This window comes from Solea senegalensis, linkage group LG15 (assembly GCF_019176455.1).
Source record: "Solea senegalensis isolate Sse05_10M linkage group LG15, IFAPA_SoseM_1, whole genome shotgun sequence".
Taxonomy (NCBI): domain Eukaryota; kingdom Metazoa; phylum Chordata; class Actinopteri; order Pleuronectiformes; family Soleidae; genus Solea; species Solea senegalensis.
Genome location: NC_058035.1, coordinates 7,888,678 through 7,910,022, shown reverse-complemented (window position 1 = coordinate 7,910,022; position 21,345 = coordinate 7,888,678). Strand labels below are relative to the sequence as shown.

The 21,345-nt window shown below is 38.2% G+C and overlaps 1 protein-coding gene across 9 annotated transcripts in view; it reads right to left on the bottom strand.

Moving 5' to 3' along the window:
* The window catches only part of adgrb3 (adhesion G protein-coupled receptor B3), a 98,691-nt gene that overhangs the window by 59,310 nt on the left and 18,036 nt on the right, over positions 1-21,345 (bottom strand). For 7 of the 9 annotated variants that reach the window (XM_044045381.1, XM_044045386.1, XM_044045384.1 and 4 more), the window contains exon 3: positions 85-195. The exons of the other annotated variants lie outside the window; for them this stretch is intronic. In XM_044045381.1, the coding sequence (XP_043901316.1) occupies positions 85-195 (111 nt within the window). The remainder of the gene's footprint in view (positions 1-84; positions 196-21,345) is intronic. 9 annotated transcript variants of the gene reach the window in all.

Here is a 21,345-nt window from a genome sequence, read left to right as displayed (position 1 = left end):
AAGTACAAGTGCAGTGCAAGAGAGAGCATGCATGATGAAATTAAGTTTCGTTAACAAAATAAAGAAATATAACTATTGTATTACCAGTTTGTGCCATAAATTTAGCAGATTCAGCTTGCTCCTTCAGGGCCTTTGTGTCATGAACTGATCTTGGCCGCTGACTTTTTACTGTATGCTCTCCGATCATTCCATATTCTATGGGACAAAATAGAGGTTGATATGAAAGCTAGGCTTAAACATGATCTTCTGAGGGGAAAAAAAAGCTTATTACAAACTGTTTTTCAGAATACGCTTGAAACAACCGCAGTATATGGCTAGAAACAAAGACCACACAAGTTTGGTATTTAATTTGTCCTTTACTTTAGGGCATAGAACAATGCAACGGATTTATAAGGGTGAGTATTAAGTATTAATTGAGCTTGGAAGCACAGCGTAGACACATAGCAAACATGCAAATAAACTCACATTGTTTTCTTAAGACACTAACACTTCATCAGACCAGCTCCCTCTCTCCCTCCCTTCCTCCCTCCTGCACACCCAGAAAATAAAAGAAAACAAAATGAAAGTAAAAATGTGTAAGCCATCAGAAAGCCACAGAGGAGGGGGGTCATGGACATAGCATGCTATTGATCCACAGTTTCCTTCAACAGTTTGGCTCATCTTTGTGCAATTTCTATTTATGTTGACCCAGTCAAAATATTGTTTTGCCTTTTTAGCCTTGGTATAATTAGACTAAATGTATTCTGAGCTGTATTCAGTACAATGCATGGTTAATCTCTTTGTTTCCCAGAGAGGGTGAAAGAGACTCGGGCTGCACACTGAAAAGAAAGTGGTGGTAGCAGTAATGCATATTTAGTTAAGAACTTGCATCAGCGGGTTTTCAGACAAAGTGACACACTGTAAAGCGTTGACCTGCTTAAGTAGCTCATGCAAATTGTTTTTGAACCCATGTTTTAATTAAAAGAAAAATCGCATTACTTTTGCCAGCATGGTCCTAATGAGGTGATTATATCATTTGGAAATATGCAATGCAGGTGATGCATCAACAACAAATTCACACGTAGCTAATGTTAGTACATTGCACAATACAATGCATCAGCCATTAATAAGGGGAGTGTTTAAAACATCACTTCTAATATGGTTTGTGGCCTCCCGATTTGTTTCGCTTCTTGCCGCAGACTGACCTCACATCTGATCACGTTCCACTGAAAGCTCACATTTCATGACTAATTATATGGTAAATCACTTGACTACAAAAAACGCAGCTGTTTGATCTACACACCAGACTGTTGGCATTAACCACATCATATCAACAAACATGTTCTCTGATTGGATTATGAAGAAATAAATAAATCTAGCACGGGGAGAAGCGACTCTCGGTCTTCAGCTACATTCAAACAACAACGCCATGCCTGTGTTTGCACGAGACATTTGAATATTAAGAGGGTATAATCAAAGGACAGCAAGCCGCCAGGTGGAAACAAACATTACAGCTTTTTGATGCTGATTGGTATCTTGAGAAGCACGACTGCACAAGGCAGCAAGCGTTAGAAGCGTGTTCTCATGTATTCCAGTTTGATTTGATTGTGTCCACATCTATCTTACTCAAAGTAAAATGAAAGCACAGTGTGAACAGTGCCAGGCAAAAAACAACATGCAGTTACATTTGATGATTTGACAAACAGCGGGTTTTTTGGGAGAACAATCACGTAAGGCTGACTGGTGTATATGTTTTCTCTTGACTTGAGTTTTGTGCTCTTTCCTGTGGCGTCTTGGAACATGAACCAATTCCTCATTTGGCAGAATTATAAGTTCTCTGATTTACTCAGCCTGAAGGTCGGCTCCTTTGCAAATGACACAAAAAGCAGGGCCCACTGCTGTTTAATTATAGAAATGAAGCTAAACACTAAAAGCTTTAAGATAGCGCACAATGGCACTTTTCTGCCATTTGGCTCAACAGGACGTTTGAATTCTGACAATACCTACACAACAATGTGGCTGCTTTAAATGCTTTTAACTTCCATTGTTAAACGCTAAAATTCTGACAGTTTGTGTGAACCAAAAATAACTCTGTTCTTAACAATGTAAATATAAAGAAACTGCCCCGTCCCTGCATTGAGAAAGACATATGTACATTAAACAATATACCAATGACTTCCCCACCGCGAAACATTGATCAACTCCGCTTAATAAACAGTGTTATTAGCTCAGCGGTCAGTCACACCTAATCTAATCTCGCTCTGAGCACCTTGTGATGAACAACACAACAAAAGCACTGCAACATTAAAGAGATTATAAAACTGTCATTAGGCGTGATGTCAGTCATGTACTTCGACGGTAAACAGTCATTAGAGAGCTGCTACTTTATGAATCAAACAACATGGGTGTGTTTCATCATCACAGACTCAACATTTTAAGAGTTTTAAGATGAATTATATTAAATTATATATTAAAATCAGTGTGGACAGAAAGCTACACTAATAGGAACCGGACAATTCACTGCATAGGATGCCTTAGTTTCCAGTGTATCAGAGCAGAATCTGTTACAATATCAGAAAATGAAGATGTTAATCCCAATGCTGTGTTTCAGAAAGCCAGATATCAAAACCTGACATGAGGGAAAGTGAAAGGAATGAGCATACTGCTTTGATTGAACTATTGTATTCAAGCCTATGGCTATATAAGGATAAGCATGAGAGACAGACCAGAACTTTATAAACTGAGGGCACAGTCTGTCGTCATTTGCGAAAACGCCTGAGAACAACGTGTCTTTACGAAGCAGAAAGTGCAGATGATGCATTTAGCCTGCCATTACTCACAAACAGTTCTTTGGTTTGAGACAGTGTAACCCCAGAGGTTTGGATTGTATTCAGGTCTTCTAAAATGTTTGGAAATTGATTTTTGGCCTCGCTCTGGACTAAATAGAAAACTTTAAGCCCTTTGCTATTTCAATCACCGCCTCCCTTACTTTCCACATAATTTTGATGGCATGTGACAAAGCGTTTGTTTTTTTGGAACTAAAAATTTCTACCAGCACTGCAGTGACCATTTAATTTAGCAATATTGCAGCATTGCGGGTTTTTGAAGTATCCAACATATTTGAGGATAATTCCATATGTTTGCACATGGAGAACTAAATTGCTACATGACCTTGGCATTCAAATACTAAATAACTAATGTTTGTTTGAGACTTGTGCTTTATAAATCAAAAAAAATATATATTATTTTTTTTACACTATTTCATATGTAAAATATATTCCCATTTAGATATAGCTTCTTTTTCCTCTGAGACTATAGTAACATAATCTCTCAGTGGTATAGGTTTTCTAGTTTCTCTGGTTTCTCTGCATAATTGTTTCCAGGCAAAATAAACCTAAGGTGCCAACCACCTAATTATACAAAATATAGAGTTTAGAAAAATACAAACCAAGCCTCTTAGAAATGAAAAACTGTCACAGAAAAAAGATGACTATGCAGAATTTAAGGAAAAATGTACACATGCATGTTCACACACACACATTCTTGTGCAGCATATATACTTAGTGAGATCAAATTCACATACTTAAGTAAATTTCATAGCCCCTTACCTTAACCATAACCATGACAACTAAATGCCCTAACCGAACCCTTAACCTCACACTAACAGAAACCTAATTCTAACCCTAAAACCAAGTCTTAACCTTACAAAAACCAAACATATCCTCAAAAAGAAGATTTAAATCAATGTATCCTCACAGCCAACACACACACACATACTTTAAAAGCTTGTAATTCACGGGAGAAGCAGAATTAGCACTCTTTTCAGGAGCACTTTACAATGTCAAAACTGCAATTTCCTCAAGTAAGTGTAAGACGTCTTTTCTGGTTTCAGTTCAGCCACCATACTGTGCCATCAGTTTATAATGGCACCATGTTGCCTGCTTGTTAAGGATATAAAGCAAATCAGGTAGGTAACTAAAAAAAAAAAGGAAAAAGAAAAAAAAGGAAATAAGAACCTTGATCTTAAGTTAGAAAAGCTTAAAACGATTCAGTGGTGAATATCAGGAGTTCTCAAGTTGATTGTGCCTTAAAATGAAAATATCTCTTGTATTTCAATCAGCTTTCGGAGGCCGATCTCTTAGCAGTGCCAGAACTGCAGCTAAAACAATGAAAAATCATTGGCCAATTTTCACAAAATGCCTGCTCAAACTACTGCCATAGCAGACATAACACCGCAGCCATCACTGGGGCTGTGACCTCAGCAGGTGATGATAAATGAAGGTTATAACAGAAGGACACCAGGTCTACGAATGTGAAGACATGGTGCTGGTGCGTGTGCTGCGGCAAAACAGGCTTCATCACAGTGTCAATGATGTGCAAACAGCACTGGACAGTATTTTCCTGCCCAAGCCAAACTGTTTACGACGAGCGTGATTTGGTGGGCTCAAAGCTTTTCTGACCCATCACAGATCATAGACGCTTTCAAGCTTAATTAGTGGCCATATTTACCATGATATTCACGCGCGATTTAATTGATGCTCTGCTACTATAGAGCACTCCGTACACACATTACAAATAAACAAGGACCTGGCACACGAATCAAAGAGAACAAGAGGCCCTCTGCACATGACCTTTGTCATCACGAAGGCTTTGATGTGCTGCATGCGGGGAATTTTAAGCTTGACCACTGGCGGTGACCACACAAAGAGTCCAGTGAAGACATTTCATTTCCAGGTTCATCTTCACTGTGTGGACACGTTCCATGTGTAATCTTATTGTAAGGCAGTAAAAGCCAGCCCCATGTCCAATGACTGATGTGTCTAACCTTGCATGAAATAAGCCTTTACCGAGAAGCCCCTATGAGAAGCTTCTGTCAGGGTTGCTTCGCTCACTGCCTCCCAAGCATTCCTGCCTCACTGACTGAATGACTGTCACAAATGTAGCACTTGATGAGAGGCACTTCATTAGAGTGTAAGTTCCCAAAATAGACAAGTGTACGGTCCATGCAGTGCAGGAAGAGAGAGATACCTCCCTCTCCTATGTCTGTCTTTGATCCATTTCTTAATAGCTGACCTAAACATTAAATTAAATTAAAACATGAAAAATTTGTATCTATCTAAAAAACAAATTCAGCAACATACAAGCTACAATGAAAAGCAAGCATAATACAAAAAGGTAAGAAAAAAAAATCCAAAATCTAGAGGAAAAAAAACCAAGGGAATAACATACAAGTACATTAAAAAAGAAAACATCAAATAGACATTAATGCTAAAGTAAAATACTGGTTCTACTGATATTTTATTTATTCCAACATTTGAAAGGCAACACAGCACATTAAGGTGGTACATTTTTTCTCAGAGTAAGTGGTTTTGACAGAACTTAAGAAGACTTTTCAACGAGAAAAAAAAGAAAGAAGAAACAAACATATAAATAAATAAATTAAAATGATGATGAAAGTGATGACATAAAGGTGCATAGGTTTTTTTTTTTTCTTTAGTTCATAAATACACTTTCAGATCCAAAACTAGTCTTCCCAGAACATTACTCAAACTTCAAACTGCCAGACAAACACGAGCCCCGTCAACTTCAATGTATCTCCTTACACCTATTGTACAAATCTTTCACTGTTGGTGGGACCATATGCTTGAGCCAATCTAAAAAACTCAATTAGTCCTTCATTAGGAAAATGAGTGGGTTGCAAGAAATCAAATACAAATTACAATTTGTCCTCTGAGACACACAATTATCCATCATATTCCTTCTGCCATCTGTTTGCTTCCTGTTGACTTTCCTAATGACTTAGACTGAAACCAAATTAAAATTCTGTGCAACTGCCACTGCACCTTATTGAAGTCATGTGAACTCCCTCCTAAAAATGGAGTCAGTGCAGTGAGACAAGCAATCAGACTACAGTCTGTTGTCGGCAGTGAGCATATACGTTATTTTCTGTCACTGATGTGGCTGCAAATGAGTGGTTACTCTGAAGAATGCATTGACAATTTCCAGCCCTTTCACTAAATCACAAGGTTGTGAGCAGTACCTCGGAAAACAACCTAGATGGAGCTCTGATGTTATCAAAGCACTGAATCAAGAGGCCCTGTTGCTGGGTGCAGTGAGCAGATCATTCCTCCTCTTCTCCATACACTGAAGTGAACAGACTTCAGCAGTCTGCTTCCTTAATAATCCAACCCATCCAAACAAGTACAAATTGAATATATGAGTATCACATATTTACACTATTAAACCGTGCACCACATTCTTGAAGTTGTAAACACACACTTGCGTATCCATCACTGAGTAAGCAGACTTCATTTTGGTTTAAATAAGAGGGAGGAAACAAGAAGAACAACAACAAATGAAGATTGTCATCTACTTAAGTTTTTTATTTTTTGATTTTTATTAATAACAAAGATCCCCGCAGCATGTTACTGTGAGCAGTGTCTCGTGTTTTCAGCTCAGCTGCACGATGCTACCAGAAAATGGATCCGCCTATGGAGCATTTTAATGCGAAAGCGATGCCAGGATTGCAGCCTCTAACTTGCAAGATCACCAGTCTTTTTCAGAAAGCAACCTCCGAAGAATCACCCGTGACTAAAAGTGGGGCTGCTGCAGGGACACAACTGAAAGGACTACTGTGCACCGACAGAAACAAGGATGGAAGTGGATTACTAATGACACCATTTCAGACAGAAGTCATGTTATACGAATAGTACAGAAAATGCACATTAGCACTAAAGCTCCCTCAGGCCTAACGCTTTGGGCGTTAAACAAAAATGTTCTCTAATTTTGACATGATTCCCCACTTTTTATTTACTTAATTGAATATTTTTATATATTTTTTTACACAATCTTGATATGTGTTTGTTTAATTTTGCATGATTATGATCTGCAGCGTGTGCAAGGATCTCACTAACAGCAAACTATGGAAACAGGACTTGGCACAATCCAAACGCACAACCCCAGTAAATGACCTAGCAGTCACACACACTGCCAAGCTCAATGCCACCATGCCAAGCAATGCATCTGTCAAGTGAAAAACATGACACAATTTTTGCCACCTTTGCAACCGCAGCCAGTTTTCAAAGAGCACACTTTGTCCTTTTGTGAACCATTTTGCTTGGCATACTAAACGGTGACCTTCGATTTAATAGAGTCATCAGTTGGTCTTGATGGACATTCTTCACTAATAAACCGAAAAATGACAGACCTAAGAAATTAAAAAGAGCAAAACACTATATGGACTCGGTAACCATGGAGGCAAAGGTGGTCGGAGAACCATATTTCGAAGCGAGATAAATCATTTGCAGCAGCCCCTAATGAGACTTCCATAATTCATGCTGTCAGCTTTTCCACAGCACCAATCATGTCCGATCCTTTTCAACTGGTGAGACCCACTGCTTCAGACTGCCAACCTGCATCTATCATCACAGAGAACATTGTGTCATATGCAAGTTAGTCATGAGGAAGACGCCTGAAACATGCCCTGTCTTGGCTCATTGGCTGAGCTCATGTTAAAGCAAATATGCTCTCCAAAATAATTACAAGGACACAGCAGTGACGCTGAAATGTCCTCAGACAAGAGCACAACAGCAGTGCGATAGGATTTTCATTTAATGAAAACTGATGCCAAATTTGTGAGTATGAGAACCATGACAGTTATTACAAGTTTCAATACCACGCATGGCTGCACTGAATAGTAATTATACTGTTTGTATGTTTTGTGTTTTTTTTTATAAGTAAGCACTGGTAGTTACGTCAGTTTAATGTAAATATTCCACTTTCACGACAATGTGTATTATATTTTGGAACAATAAGTATACATTTTATTATTTTTTATACTATTTCTATTTTAATTTCTGCTATTCTTGGCAATTTCTGCCAAAATGTTCTGCAATCAAGTTGACTTTTAAATGACTTCTCTATAACAAGATTATGAACCGCCTCAGATTAGAGTCTTAGCACCAAATATTGCATGCCTTGTTTATAATTAAACCCAGTTATGGGTGTTTATATCAATGTGCAAGTCATCATTTTTATCATGGAGTCTGATTCCCCAAAAACTGCACGCTTCACCTCCACGTCATTTAGTCACGTGTGCACATCATAAACACAGTCTCTCAGTGTTTTTGAACAAAGTGCAAATGCTTTGCATACGATTCGTGCAAATGATTCTGCAGAACCATCTGCTGTTTTCTCTTCTTTCCTGTGCATGAATTTACAATTTATCTACACTAAGCATACTTTATATAAATGCATTATTCTTATTCGTATTATCACCTATTTATTTATTTACTTATTTTTGTGCAAGTGTGTCCTGACACTGATAAATTGCTCTCTGGCGAATGGAGACTTTCACTAATGAGAAGAAATGCGTGTGAAGCTTTAGATCATCCACTGATCAACCAGCTCATCTCCTGTGAACAACCTACAAAGAGCACATACTTGCTATTAATCTAAAAATAAATTCATGTGCACTTTGATGTAATAGAGAATATTTACTGTAATGCTTCATATTACAGTATGTCGTTCATTTTTGACGGACCTATGACCGGACCGTTGTTGATCAATGATTGTAGCTAATGATTATAGTCTCTTACTTAAAGTTATAAGTACAGCATTGTTCTGTTGATACAGATATGACACAAAGAAAGAAAATGCAGCCTTAGTGTTTAGCGCTGTTGCCATGCAGCAAAAAGACCCACGTTCACACCCCAGTCGGAACAAGGGCCTTTATGCTTGGAGTTTGCATGATCTCCCCCGTGTATGCGAGGGTTTTCTCTGGGTTCCTCCGACTTCCTCCCGCAGTTGTCTCTATGTGTTTGCCCTGCGATGGACTGCTGACCTGTCCAGAGTGTACCACGCTTTTCGCTCTATGTCAGCTGGGGTTCACACCAGCAGCGCCGCAACCAATGGAAAGCTGGATGTTCGCAAACAATAACCCAGTGTCTTTCCATTTGTGATGCCACTGACACATTTATTGAGATGAATGTTTCCTTGGTGCGATACACGGAGGATTCTAAGCTAATTGCTTTGAAAAATGCTTAGTGCCTTGCATACGTTTAGGTTTTTTTGAGAACTGTACCATTTTTTTTTACGTATTTATCCGATCACTGGCAGGAATGAATGAACCCCCACCATCTTTATATTATCGTCAGGTGTGCAGTTTTCTGACAAGGAATATTTTCATTAGACCTTTATAAAGGGAGAGAGAGAAAGTGGAGTGAAAACCCTGCAGGGATTCAGTTCCATTCAGTGTATTCCAGGAACACATGACACAATGTGACACTGTCTTCAAATCTAGCCCATTTCAGCTTTTTAATATGTTTCTTTCCTTCTTCCTCGAACTGAATTTGCCAAAGATTTTGAAAAGGCAAATTAATAAACCAGAGTCTGAGTCACAAACTCCAGCTTATACAATAACCTTACCTAGTATGATGCCAGGACTTTTTTAGGATTAATACAAGCATCCTGTCTTTGTTTCCAAACATTTGCAATGAAAAGATTACAGCTGAAACGATCAATCGATTACTATTCGATTACTAAATTAATCGACAACTATTTTGATAATCGATTAATCGGTTTGAAGTGTTTTTCATGATTAAAACAAGATTTCCGATTGTTTAAGCTTCTTAAATGTGAATATGTTCTTAATTTCTTTGCTCTGGATAACAAAGAAATCATTTAAGTTAATCTTTTTGGTTTGTGGACAAAACAAGACATTTGAGAACATCATCATTTCCAGGTTTGACAAACACCAACATGTTTTATGGTTTTCTGATATTTTATGGACCAAACGATTAATTGAGAAAATAATCGACAGATTAATCGATTATGAAAATAATCATTATTTGCAGCTCTAGAAAAGATGCTGAGTGCCATTTAAAGTAATAACGAAAAGAAGCATTATCTTAATTTTAAATTATGCTGAATAGTGCTGTTGGAATTATGCTGAAGGGTAATTGTAACTGCAGGGCAAGACAATTGTGTGGAGTAAGAAAATGATTTTAATAATTAATTCAAGATGGGGTTTTTTTTACACGCTGAAGAGGGTTTCATGTTATTATTTACAAAAAAAACTCTGCAAATATCCTTAGAAATAATGCTTTACAGCCTGATGAAAAACAAACAAACAAAAAGTCATCATTCACTTGTGCATCTGTTATTTTGTGTGTTTGTCCTTGGCTACTGAAAGGCCATGGAAGTAACCAAATTTAAAGTGCACAAACAGCTATAACAGTATGTTCCATCAAATGCACCACTTATACCCACAGATTATGCCATATAGTCAAGGGCACTGCGTTTTCCATCACACAAGTGCCTCGTTGTAGGTATTTTACTTTGATATAGGCACAGGGCAGTTTTCTTTGATATGGTCACATTATAGGTTAAGAGGAAACACATCAAAATTTGGATTAAAAAGTTCTGAATCAGCCTCCAACAAATACTGAAGCCAGTTTAAAAAAAGAAAAAAATCAAATCCACCGTTACCCAGCTACTAAGAACCATCACATTAAGGCTAAAATGTGTGGTTCATTGAAGTGGTGCAATTTGTGGCAAAAGCTATTCCAACTTCCACAATCATGTCTTGTTGCCACGTGGAGCTGCCAAAGAGCAAATTAGCCTGCTGCAGCTTAAAATGTTCTATAAACAAGAGCAAAAGAAATTTGGCTCATCTGCTTGAAACAGAAAATGTGATCAGTGCATGACCAGATCTCAACCTCGTGGTTATTGCCGGAGAGGATGGATTGATATTAAATAGACTCATCAACTGAAAAGCTCATCAGATTGCTCTAATACAGACAAACCCAATCATGTATCAATCCAAATAGGAAGGTCTTCTAACTTTACCTAGCCAAAATTTGAGACGGAGTATGAAATGATTCATCAGTGACAGCTCCTTGTTATGTGCAGGAGCAGAGGCAGCCAAGAGTGACATTGGTATTGGAAATTAATTGTTTTTTAATGTGCGCGTCTCCATCGTCGACCACCGCATAGCCATGCACCATTACTGTGGTCAATTAGCCATTCACCATCTTAGTGACGGCCAATGCATGGAATTGATTACCACACCGCAAGCTTTTCCTGCAACCTACCATGTCCAGAATATTAAGTGTTATATGAAAAAAAACAACCAACAAAGTGTATTAAATCAGCTTTAACCTTAACAGGGCCGTTTAAATGTTTCCTGCTATAAGCTGTCACAAGCACACGTCAATGGAAAACACCTACAGCTCTTCATCGTGTTCCCATCCCTATATGCACACAACACAGCTCTCAACACAACCGGTCAGTATAAGAGTATGAAATATACGTACAGTTCTAAATCCTATTACACATTCAAATTTTCCATTTGGATCGGAGAGGGAACAAAGCCCCCTCCAAGCTGCTTCTGAGCCTTTTTAGCTATATGACATTAAGGATGATTGAAGTGCATTATCCGGGCACACAAAGGCTGCTGTCCATTCAGAGAGCTGAAAGAAGAAGCTGGCGAGACACTTGCTGCAGAGGAACGTGTAGTTTTAAAGGTTCATGACACCCTGGCCCCCCCAATAGCTTTGCCTGAATAGCCTGCCCGACCTATTGTCAGCAAGTTCACATATTGTCGATGTACCTGTCTGATATGCAGTCCAAGCTCTCAGGCCTTCTGAGCCACACCAAAAAAGTCCTGCACGCCTTTGGAATAGGGAGGTAATTTAAAACATATCCCTTTCTTCACATCGTTGATGGTCCAGGTGGAGCGGTTCATTTACAGAGAATTATCTGCTGTCGCTATGGTGAATATTCTACATGAAGTCTCCTGGTTTATGGGGCTCTTGCTTGGATGAATATTAACAAAATGACTTACCGTGTTCAAATTCATCTAAGTACTTGGAATAGCTCCTACTTTTGTGACACGCTCTTAATGAAAAGATTTCCGGCAGGGTTCGTGCATTAAATAATCAATACATATTTATGACTCAGCATCCAACAATTCTTTGTTTTTGTTTTTTTAAAACAACATATAGAGTGTGAGTCTGCCTGACGGAACCATCCCCTTCCTTTTCCCTTGCACTTCTGTGGGAACAGCCTTAATGAGCCTTTCTGCGTAGCACCACACACATTTTTTTTCCCCTACCCTAATCAGAGAAGGAAAGAAAAAAGCTCTTTTCATACCCTCTCTTGCTCTAATCTAATTAGAATTTATTAAACTAGGCAAAAGTTCAAGGACATCAATATCTACACACAGAGTTAGACAGTGGAAATCGCAGTATAGCAGGCAAAAGAAACCATTCCAGTCTTGACTATCCTTTCACCTCATTATGGCGTTTAAAGCCACTGATAGATGCATTTGTTCTGTATTTCCTCCTGATTTCAAATCAAGCGCGACTGAATGGTCACATAAATCATCCATATTCAGCCAGTAATTGAATCTCCACGGACATGAGATGATATAAAAATAGAGGCTAATCAGAGGCTTCAACGTCCTATTCATGTATCTACAGAATATTATGCAGATGAGAAAGAAACGGCACAGAAGTATAATGACGAGATGATTTTCCTCCGCAAACCACATAAAATGCACATGGAATTCTATGGAGCAACCTGTATCTGGATGTTCAAAAGCCCATGTAAAATGCACAGAAAACAATAGCAGACACTGGTAATCTATAATTTTAAGTGCAATCCATTAAAACACCATTACTTGTCTTTACATCATGAATAATGTATTTTTCTTAACTGTTAAAGCATGCTGCCTGATTTTTTATGTAAACCTTGGTCTGTAATTTTCCAACGTTTTAGTTGTTGCTAGCATGCACAGAGCCAGTGTACACTAAATAATAATAAGCACCATTTTTTTCCCTCTAGCATATGGGATTTGGCACTACTCAGTGGGTAACATCTCGGGCAAATGATGTTTTAAGTCAATATGATAACACACCTTTAAACTAATAAAAGGGGGACACAACATCAGGATTGAAGACATTAAAAGCCTCTTTGACGTTGAGTGCTCTTTTATGACTGGGCCTGCAGTCGTCTTTGTGAGTTTGTTTGTAGAAGTGTACGGCTGTTTGAATTATTAATGACCTCACTTTGGGTATGCCTTACTTTAAGGGAGAACTCGAGATAGCACTGTAAAAAAACAAAACTATTTCAGCAAGAAGTCTTTGTTACTTCTTCACTGATTTACTCAAACATGAATGAACGAGTTGTGAAATGTTAACCAAATGTCATGAGTTATAAGTATTAGAAGTATAAGAAACCACCTTGAACATTTTTGCACCAGTTAAGAACTTAGCATGACTTTTATTGTAGGTTTGTTAATTTTCACTCACTCATTGTGAGGCCTCGTCTCCCCCTATATTCTGTGCTCTACAGTACCAGTCCCTGACCATTCTGCAGAATAATCAGTTGACATTCGGGTACACAGCACCTTTGGGGACAATCTTCTCTTTTTACTTAGATTGCTTTTCAGGTATATTAAATTGCATATTTAACATTAACAGGATTAGGAGGAGCTTTAGATAAAATGACTACAATCTTGCCATTAGTTCCCTTTGTCGAGAAGAATATAGAAATCACTGAGCTTCTGCACTGAGCCGAGGAAAATCTTCATATCATGGATGGATTACCAGAAATATAGGTGGCACCTTTTTTTAATATTGATTTTATCGTCGTTTATCAAGTAAAATTCAACAGAGCTGTTCCCAAAGGTCAGGACTTTGTCTTGTCTTGCATTTCAGTGAGCTGAATGTCTTTGGATTTGGACTGTTGAATTGTATATTGCATATTGTCATTATCTGTCCTCCAATGTGTTTGCGTTTATGGGCAAATTGTCACACCACAGACAGAGGTGAATGATTGATTGATTAGGATTGCAACTGATTAGTGTGTTCACTCGTTCATTTTATTGGTGTTTGGCGACAGAATATTTCCCTGTGCTTTGAGCAGTGACCGACAGGTTGTTACAGTTAAGTTGTAAATCGTTAATCAAACAATAAGGTTGACATGATTGTTTTAAGTTAAGCGTTATTTATTGACCTGAAACATAGTTTATTTTTTTAATGCTTATGAGTGATTACTTTAATTATGTGGACAATAGATGTTGATCGATAGAGTTATATGTCAACAGAGTGAGTTGTGAACACTAAATCACTGCTCCAATAATACTTAGGTTTACCAAAGCCAGTAACAAGAGATGACTATTTTTCATCTTTTAAAAAATCTTAAAAAACAACAACCCGCAACTGAATTGGAGTAGTTAACTTATTCTACAAAAGATTATTAGTATCCAACTAGATGGAGTAGCTGTCCGCAAAGTAATGAAATGCTACACTAGCCTAAATTTCACTTCCTTTTTTTTGAATACATTGGCATGGAAGAGCTTGTCCAACAGCTCCCACACAGCTCCTGTTCATGTTCACCATGAGCCCTAGTACCAAGCAGCCAGCTTCCCACTACAAGCCACATGGACTCATCCCACTGCACAGTACAAGATGTTGCTTTATTTGGCACTTGACATACGACTGACAGATGCAGTGCGTCTCCTATTAGCTTCAAAAGCATGTTCATTTTGCACCATAACATAAATAGCTGAAAGTAGACATGATAGTATATAGATGTAGCCAATATTATAGTATATCGATGTAATATTGGTGTAATTCTATTGTAACCCAGTGTCTAACTATTTCTGAACCTAACTTTGGTATAATATTGTTTACCCAAGATGTTTCAATGTGCTTCTGTTTGTACTAAAACAAAATCACGTATACCTGACTGTGGAGATTACACATAAAAGAGCAATTCAAACCCATAATGGGTCCACTTGCATAACATTATTGATCTGTCGACTCCCACAAGGCGGCATTTTACTGCTTGTTGTGATTTCTCCCATTAAAAGGCAACATATTTCCACTTAGTGTCTGCGCAGCCTTTTTCTGAGCAACAATTATCATCCCCTGCTGGTTAATTCTAGTGGCATTTTGAGGCACGCACACTGGAGACGTGCAAACAGATCTATCTGCTGATGAGCACTGTGGCCCGTGCTGCGATATTAATTTAGTATTTCAATATTTATTGTGTATATGTATTAGCAAAGAAAACCTGCGAAACCTGGACAGCAGTAGTGATGCTGAACACCGGCTATTTTTACACACAGAATGTACAGCTGGAAAAAAAAATATTCCAAGGCAAATAATTACCCTCCGTTGGTTAACGCTAGCCTTTCTGCAGCTAGGAACATCATTTGTGAGTAAACAGTAGGCCCACTATATATCTAGCTTTATCTCAAATACACCATAACATATAAATAGCTAAAACTAATGAGCCAAGACACTTTCTCCACGGCCATATTTATAAGTTAATGCAAAATGCAATACATTCATTTGAAGTTGGAGCAATCAGCATTTCCACTGTCTCCAGGCACACGACAGAGACAGCAGACAGCCTTCATTAAATGACATCCTTCATGATTCATTAGAAAGGAGCCCAGTCCGTTTCTCCTTGTTTTTCAACATCACGGTCAACCGTAGCTGGACAGCATGTACTGACTGACCTCCCCAGGTCAATTTACGATTAGCTGACAGCAGACCCCTTGCTTTTTGGAAACCAGATTTTTAGGGACATGTGAAGTACGTGACACGTTTCCATTTGAAATGTCTCTCCAAAGAGCACAAATCACTTGGCGATTGTGTCTCTCATTTGGTAAAACTTTACATTATAGTACAGTTACACATGGTAATAATATTAACAATCATGTAACAGGGAGTTAATGCCATCTTATTTCTAAATATAAGGTGATTCCGTTTTAACATCAGTTATTTCCATATTATTTAGTTGAACGTTATCTTCCCTTGTGCCCCCCACACATTTCACATTATGTGTGGGGGGCACAAGCTACTACTTGGTGATTACTGTAGAAATAAGTAACACATTTTACTTCCCAAAATGATGACCATTCTATTGTGCCATTTTTTCTGTACTGCAATGCTAAGTGTTAGCAGGTGGCTCAATTATTTGGAACTGCAGCTCGGAGATCTAGTCTATTAATGACTTTCTCCACACTGTCTTAAAAAAGTACACTGAACTTTTAATTGTGATATATTGATGATAGTGGGGGACCTGTACACACATATATACATATATATATATGTATATATATATATATATATATATAACTCCTATAAGATAATTGTAGAGGACTGCAGCATAAAAGAGCACCTACTGTGGTTCAACTTACAGTTACAGCCAATTATATTGACTGAGTATATGGCTTTATCTGCAGTATTTTCAGGTTATTGATGAGATTTTAAACATTAATACAGCGACTATTTTCCATACTGAATTTATGGTATCCTGTTCTTTGTTTGTCCATCTATTTAATACAATGGGACGTTGAAGTCCAGTATGTAGCATTAACATAGCGACCTTTCAGAATTTCCTACAATGAAGAAACCGTGTCCTTCAGAATAAAAGCCTCTAACAAAGCCATGTGGGTGCAGTGAATACCGAACATATCCTTTAAGTTCATTTCTTTGAACCATACAAAATGTGTTGTTATAATTATTTTGCACCTGTAAGAGGGTGTGTACAATGGGCATTAACTTTGCTTGCTGCACACAAACAGATGGCGCTTGTGCAGAGCAGATCTGTTTCCTTTGCAGAAAATGCTGTGTCTTAATGTAAAATCTGCTTTTATACTAACAGCCTGCCAAGGTGCACGCGGCAATTGCTTTTGGAGGGAATTAGAGATGAAAGTTTGATTGGTTTATTGCATGGTACTCCCAAAACACACCCAAGTTTAATTAAAACCGTAAATGCAACCTTTTCAAAATATATGCCTGCACCATGGAAACCTTGTTCCCCCCCAAAGTGTCTGCACTTAGATCATTTGAATCAAGCCCATGATCTTGTTTATAGATGCTTATAATGTATTTATTTGGGTTTAGTTGATATTCAGCTGAATAAAAACATGGCTATAGGACTTGTTTTCCCAAAATTGTCACACGTGATTGTCATCTACAGCCTCCTGACTCTAACCCCACTGAAGTCACGCCTTCTGTCTATTCAGCAGCATCTCTCAGTAAGCAAGGGGAGGGCAAAGGGGACCGCAATGCCACAAGCAACACAAAGTGGAGCTTCTGGAGTTAGAACAAGAAGGCGTTTGTTTGCGAACTCACTGGGGTTCCATGCTCTAATGTCTGCTAGATTTAGCTTCTGTCCCAGAAAATAACTTAATATTAGATAACCAGTAACACTGGTCTCACTTTCACTTCAACATCTAACTGAGTAAATTGTGTAAAGGATTGATATAATACTGCCAAGTGAAAGCTTTTGTCAATCTCCTTGCACTTTCACACTGTACTCATTTCAATCTTCTGGTCCAGAGATGACGCCGAACTCACATTTGTGGGATATTGAGCTTGGTCAGTTGAAAGTGTATCAGATGAGTACAAAACCAAAATTTTCTTAAAGCGAAGATGAGAAACGCATGCCCACCTTGTTGTTACCAAGCAACCAAGTCAACCAATGTGTAAACCACTCTATTGCAGTAGGGAGGGGGGAGCTGGCGCTCCCTGCCCATTTCCATGTCCCCTTTTTGGAAAATCTTCTATTAAAGGACAAAGCAACAGGAATGTGGACAACAGATCAAGTTTAAGTGGGGTGTTTGCTAATTCCTTTAATGAGAACTTGGCTCATTTCGAGGCATTATTGAGACTCCCAAGTTGATGTGACTTGAATCCAAAGCAGTTGGCCAGCGGTGATGGTCAGGGCAGTAAATTCTCTGCAGGGTTTCAAAACAAGCGAAATGAGGAAAAGAGAGGAAGATCTTTGCGAGATGTATGGCTTTTAGTATATATATATCTATATCTATATATAGATACATCTAGATATACATTTACATTCTAGATTTATCTATATATACATTTATAGCTATATATGTATACATTTATAGATATATATATGTATATGTATATATATGTATACAATGCCACAATAAGCAGATGAGAAAGAAAACAAGCAGCCATTGATTTACATGCATATTGATTAAGATATGCATATTGAGATCGTATGTTTTTGTGCTCTTGCCTATGTGTCAAGTTCAATTCAGTTCAGCGACAAGCAGAGAGCACACAATCATACCACCCACCTTTTTTTTTAACGGCGCTAGACAGCCCTCTGCATGACAGATAACGGAGACATGACGTGCATTTGAATAATGCAGGCGTTCTCTGTACACTGTTGTGCCAATGCTGACGGTCAAAAGACATATGGATGGGCGAAATCCAGCTAGAGCTCAGTGAAGTTGGCTTTTAATTGGTGGCCCTGTAGAGCTTTATTGCAACATTAGAACAAAAGGGATTTCAGTGCTGATCTAAAACGTGAGATTATTCAAATGTTCGATGAATGCGGGGGTCACTGAATCAGTCTGGGGTGAGTGTTCCCTTGATGACTAACCTATTTTTGGTTTTCCCTTTACCTGCTCTTATCTAAAGAACAATTTCCCCCCCTTTTGCCTCCCTCACCGTTTCATTTATTTATTTTTGGACCGAGCACCTGCCTCCTCTTAACTCTGTATGCATTCCTGGGTTGGATGCGTGCACACTTACTGTGTGTTGAGCTCAGGGTTTGTTATACATTTGCACACTGTACAGTGCACCTTCATTAAAACCATCTGACTCTGAAGGGATGAGCTGTCAAGGGCTTTGCAGATAACCCACAACCCTCCCCATGCCATTAATCTAAATTAATGCTCTGACAAATATGTCATAATATTAGGTATGAAATATGATAAATGCTTGCTCTAGCCCATCCATAATTAAGTCTCTTTAGCGAAATGGCAAAATTTCAAATTGCCTAGCTGGCATGGCCACTGAAAGCAACAAAGGTGACCTCATGGTTTTGCTCTAAACAACCCACTAATAACAAAGATTGCCCTTTAAAAAGACTTGACAGGTGAAAATATAGTCTAACACAGAGAATTACTTTACAGTAGGTGTGAGCCACATATAAATCCGAACCCGAATCAGTGGGCACAACAAGCATGTATTCCCATACAGCTCATCACACTGTGATAACATGATTTAGATTATATTTAAACATAATTAATGATCATTACTACTCTAATACTTAAGGGTCAAAAAAAGTTCATAAAATAATATATTGTGCTTTTGTTTTCAATTAAGAATTTAATGAGCTACAGCAACACTTACTGTGCACCGAACAAATATCAGCAATAACATGGTCCACACCAACAAATTACTGGCTTAATGTTGCAAGAGTTGCAGAACTGCAATCACGTCTGCTTTTAATATGTTTAAATGCTGTTTTTGGAAAACTGCGCGGAGAAATGTCTCTCTGTTGTTCCAAGGTGACATTTAAAAATACATGAATTGCATCTGATGATGTTTAGTGGAAACGGTATGGATCGATATGCCAATCTCTGGCCGCTGTAAAACAAAAACCACCATTGTGCAATGGCCACACTGAAAAAGGGAAATGTATGCAGTCAGTGTTTTCATCATTTCCAAAGGGACTATCACAGCTGCACGACACTAACTGGTTCATTGTATCTGTTTTCACAGTTGATGTCTAAGGTAAATGACAAAGAAATATATATATTGTACAGTCCCAGGTGTCAACCTCTAACTGGAGTAGGAGGCGGCGTTCACTTCATTCACTGGCCTTCCTGCTAATGAGGTGGAAGGAAATGTCAGCCTATGGCCACAGCGCGCTGGTGAGTCAGATCAAGTGTAATAGGCAAAGGCGACACATGAAGGGAAACTGCTGCAGTCATACTGATGTCACAAGGGCTGCAGGACAAGCTAATAATAGGACTATGTTTATGAAAATATCAAAATGCAACATGCCAGGAGATACCCTGGCCTGGTTGTTGAGTGAGTACATTGGTAATGGAAGATTCTGATTTATTAGTCTAAGATGTGTCTGCTGTTGCTTTGGAATACCTGTTGGCAAGATCATATACTTACTCATTAAGAAATGCATGATAAATAAAGTGTACACCATTTTGTAGTAGGAATGCAGTTCCGGAAAATATCAGTATGAAGTGGCACAACAAAGATATTGCTGAGTGGTTGTTAGAAACACGGTATGTCTATAAAGAGGAGTTGTTTTTAAGGTGCATTTTAAAACGAGAGAATTGGTGTTCAGTAGTCTATATCGTTAATCTGCTTTTGGGAAGTTGTGTTAAAAATGTGCCTTCATAATCAGGTATTTGATCTCATTTTTCTCCACCACTCCCGCATGGCAATTTCCAACAGAAGGAGCTTAGGGATGATCAGAAGTAGTACAACTCTGGCATAACAGACACAGAAATCCAGCTCCAGTGGGTACATTATGTCCCAACTCAAATTGGGACAATATGTAAGGCACAAATGCCCACGAGCCAATATGCTATAATTTTACTTTCTCTGAAATCTGGTGCTAATGCTTTTGTCAAGTTTCAGTGATATCTGTGATAGTTTCCAATCACGCTGTCTTTTTTTTGTAGTTAAGGTTAAGGAAGTTAAAATACTACTATCATGTGTTAATCATGTGTTCTAAATTAGCCCCTTTGTTAATGTTTCTAAATTTGAATACAGCGTCCTTGGAGTATGAGGTGACAAATTCACAATATAAATGCTATACTACAGTTCTTTGGTTCTTTATCTGATGAACAGCAACTGAAAATGTGTTGACTTTGGTTAGAGTTGGAGTGACAAACGTAACACAACATCATTCAAGGGTTAGCTTGAATTTGACGAAAGTGTTCGATATAAACAGTTTCTATGTATAAAAATAGAAATAATGCTTTGGTGCTGCTACCTGAGATCCTCAATTTAATTAAGCTAAATCTTTATTACTGGCTTCAAGACAAAGGCTGGGATCCGGCCTATAAATGTGAATGTCTGTGACTGTTCCAAAGCTCACTTTCCACTTCATTTTTTCCATTTGCCATTTTCATTTTAAAATGGCTCATTGGTGTGAATACTTTAGACATTCACTATGTCCATGCACAGTTAAGTTGACTACGCCATTCAATTGGACTATTGCCCTTTTCCCCAGTACACAAGCACTAGTGGGAAATTGATGTATTTTATGACGTGTGTTCGCCTCCGCTCCGCTAGGGGCAAGTCGCCCTTTCTGCTTGTTAGATTTAGGCGGTATATACTGTATATATCCAATTATTTAAGCTGATCAGTCCAAAAAATGTATCGGCCTGGTTTTCACCACATCTTTATCACGGTTGTCTTATTCTTCTATGTTTTTTTATTCTTCGAAGTACAACGGACACAACAGTGTTACGACTCTGTTGATGCAACACTGGCTTTATTTGATGGCTGGCATATATTTTGACTTGACAGTCCAAGGTCTTGAATAATAAATAGA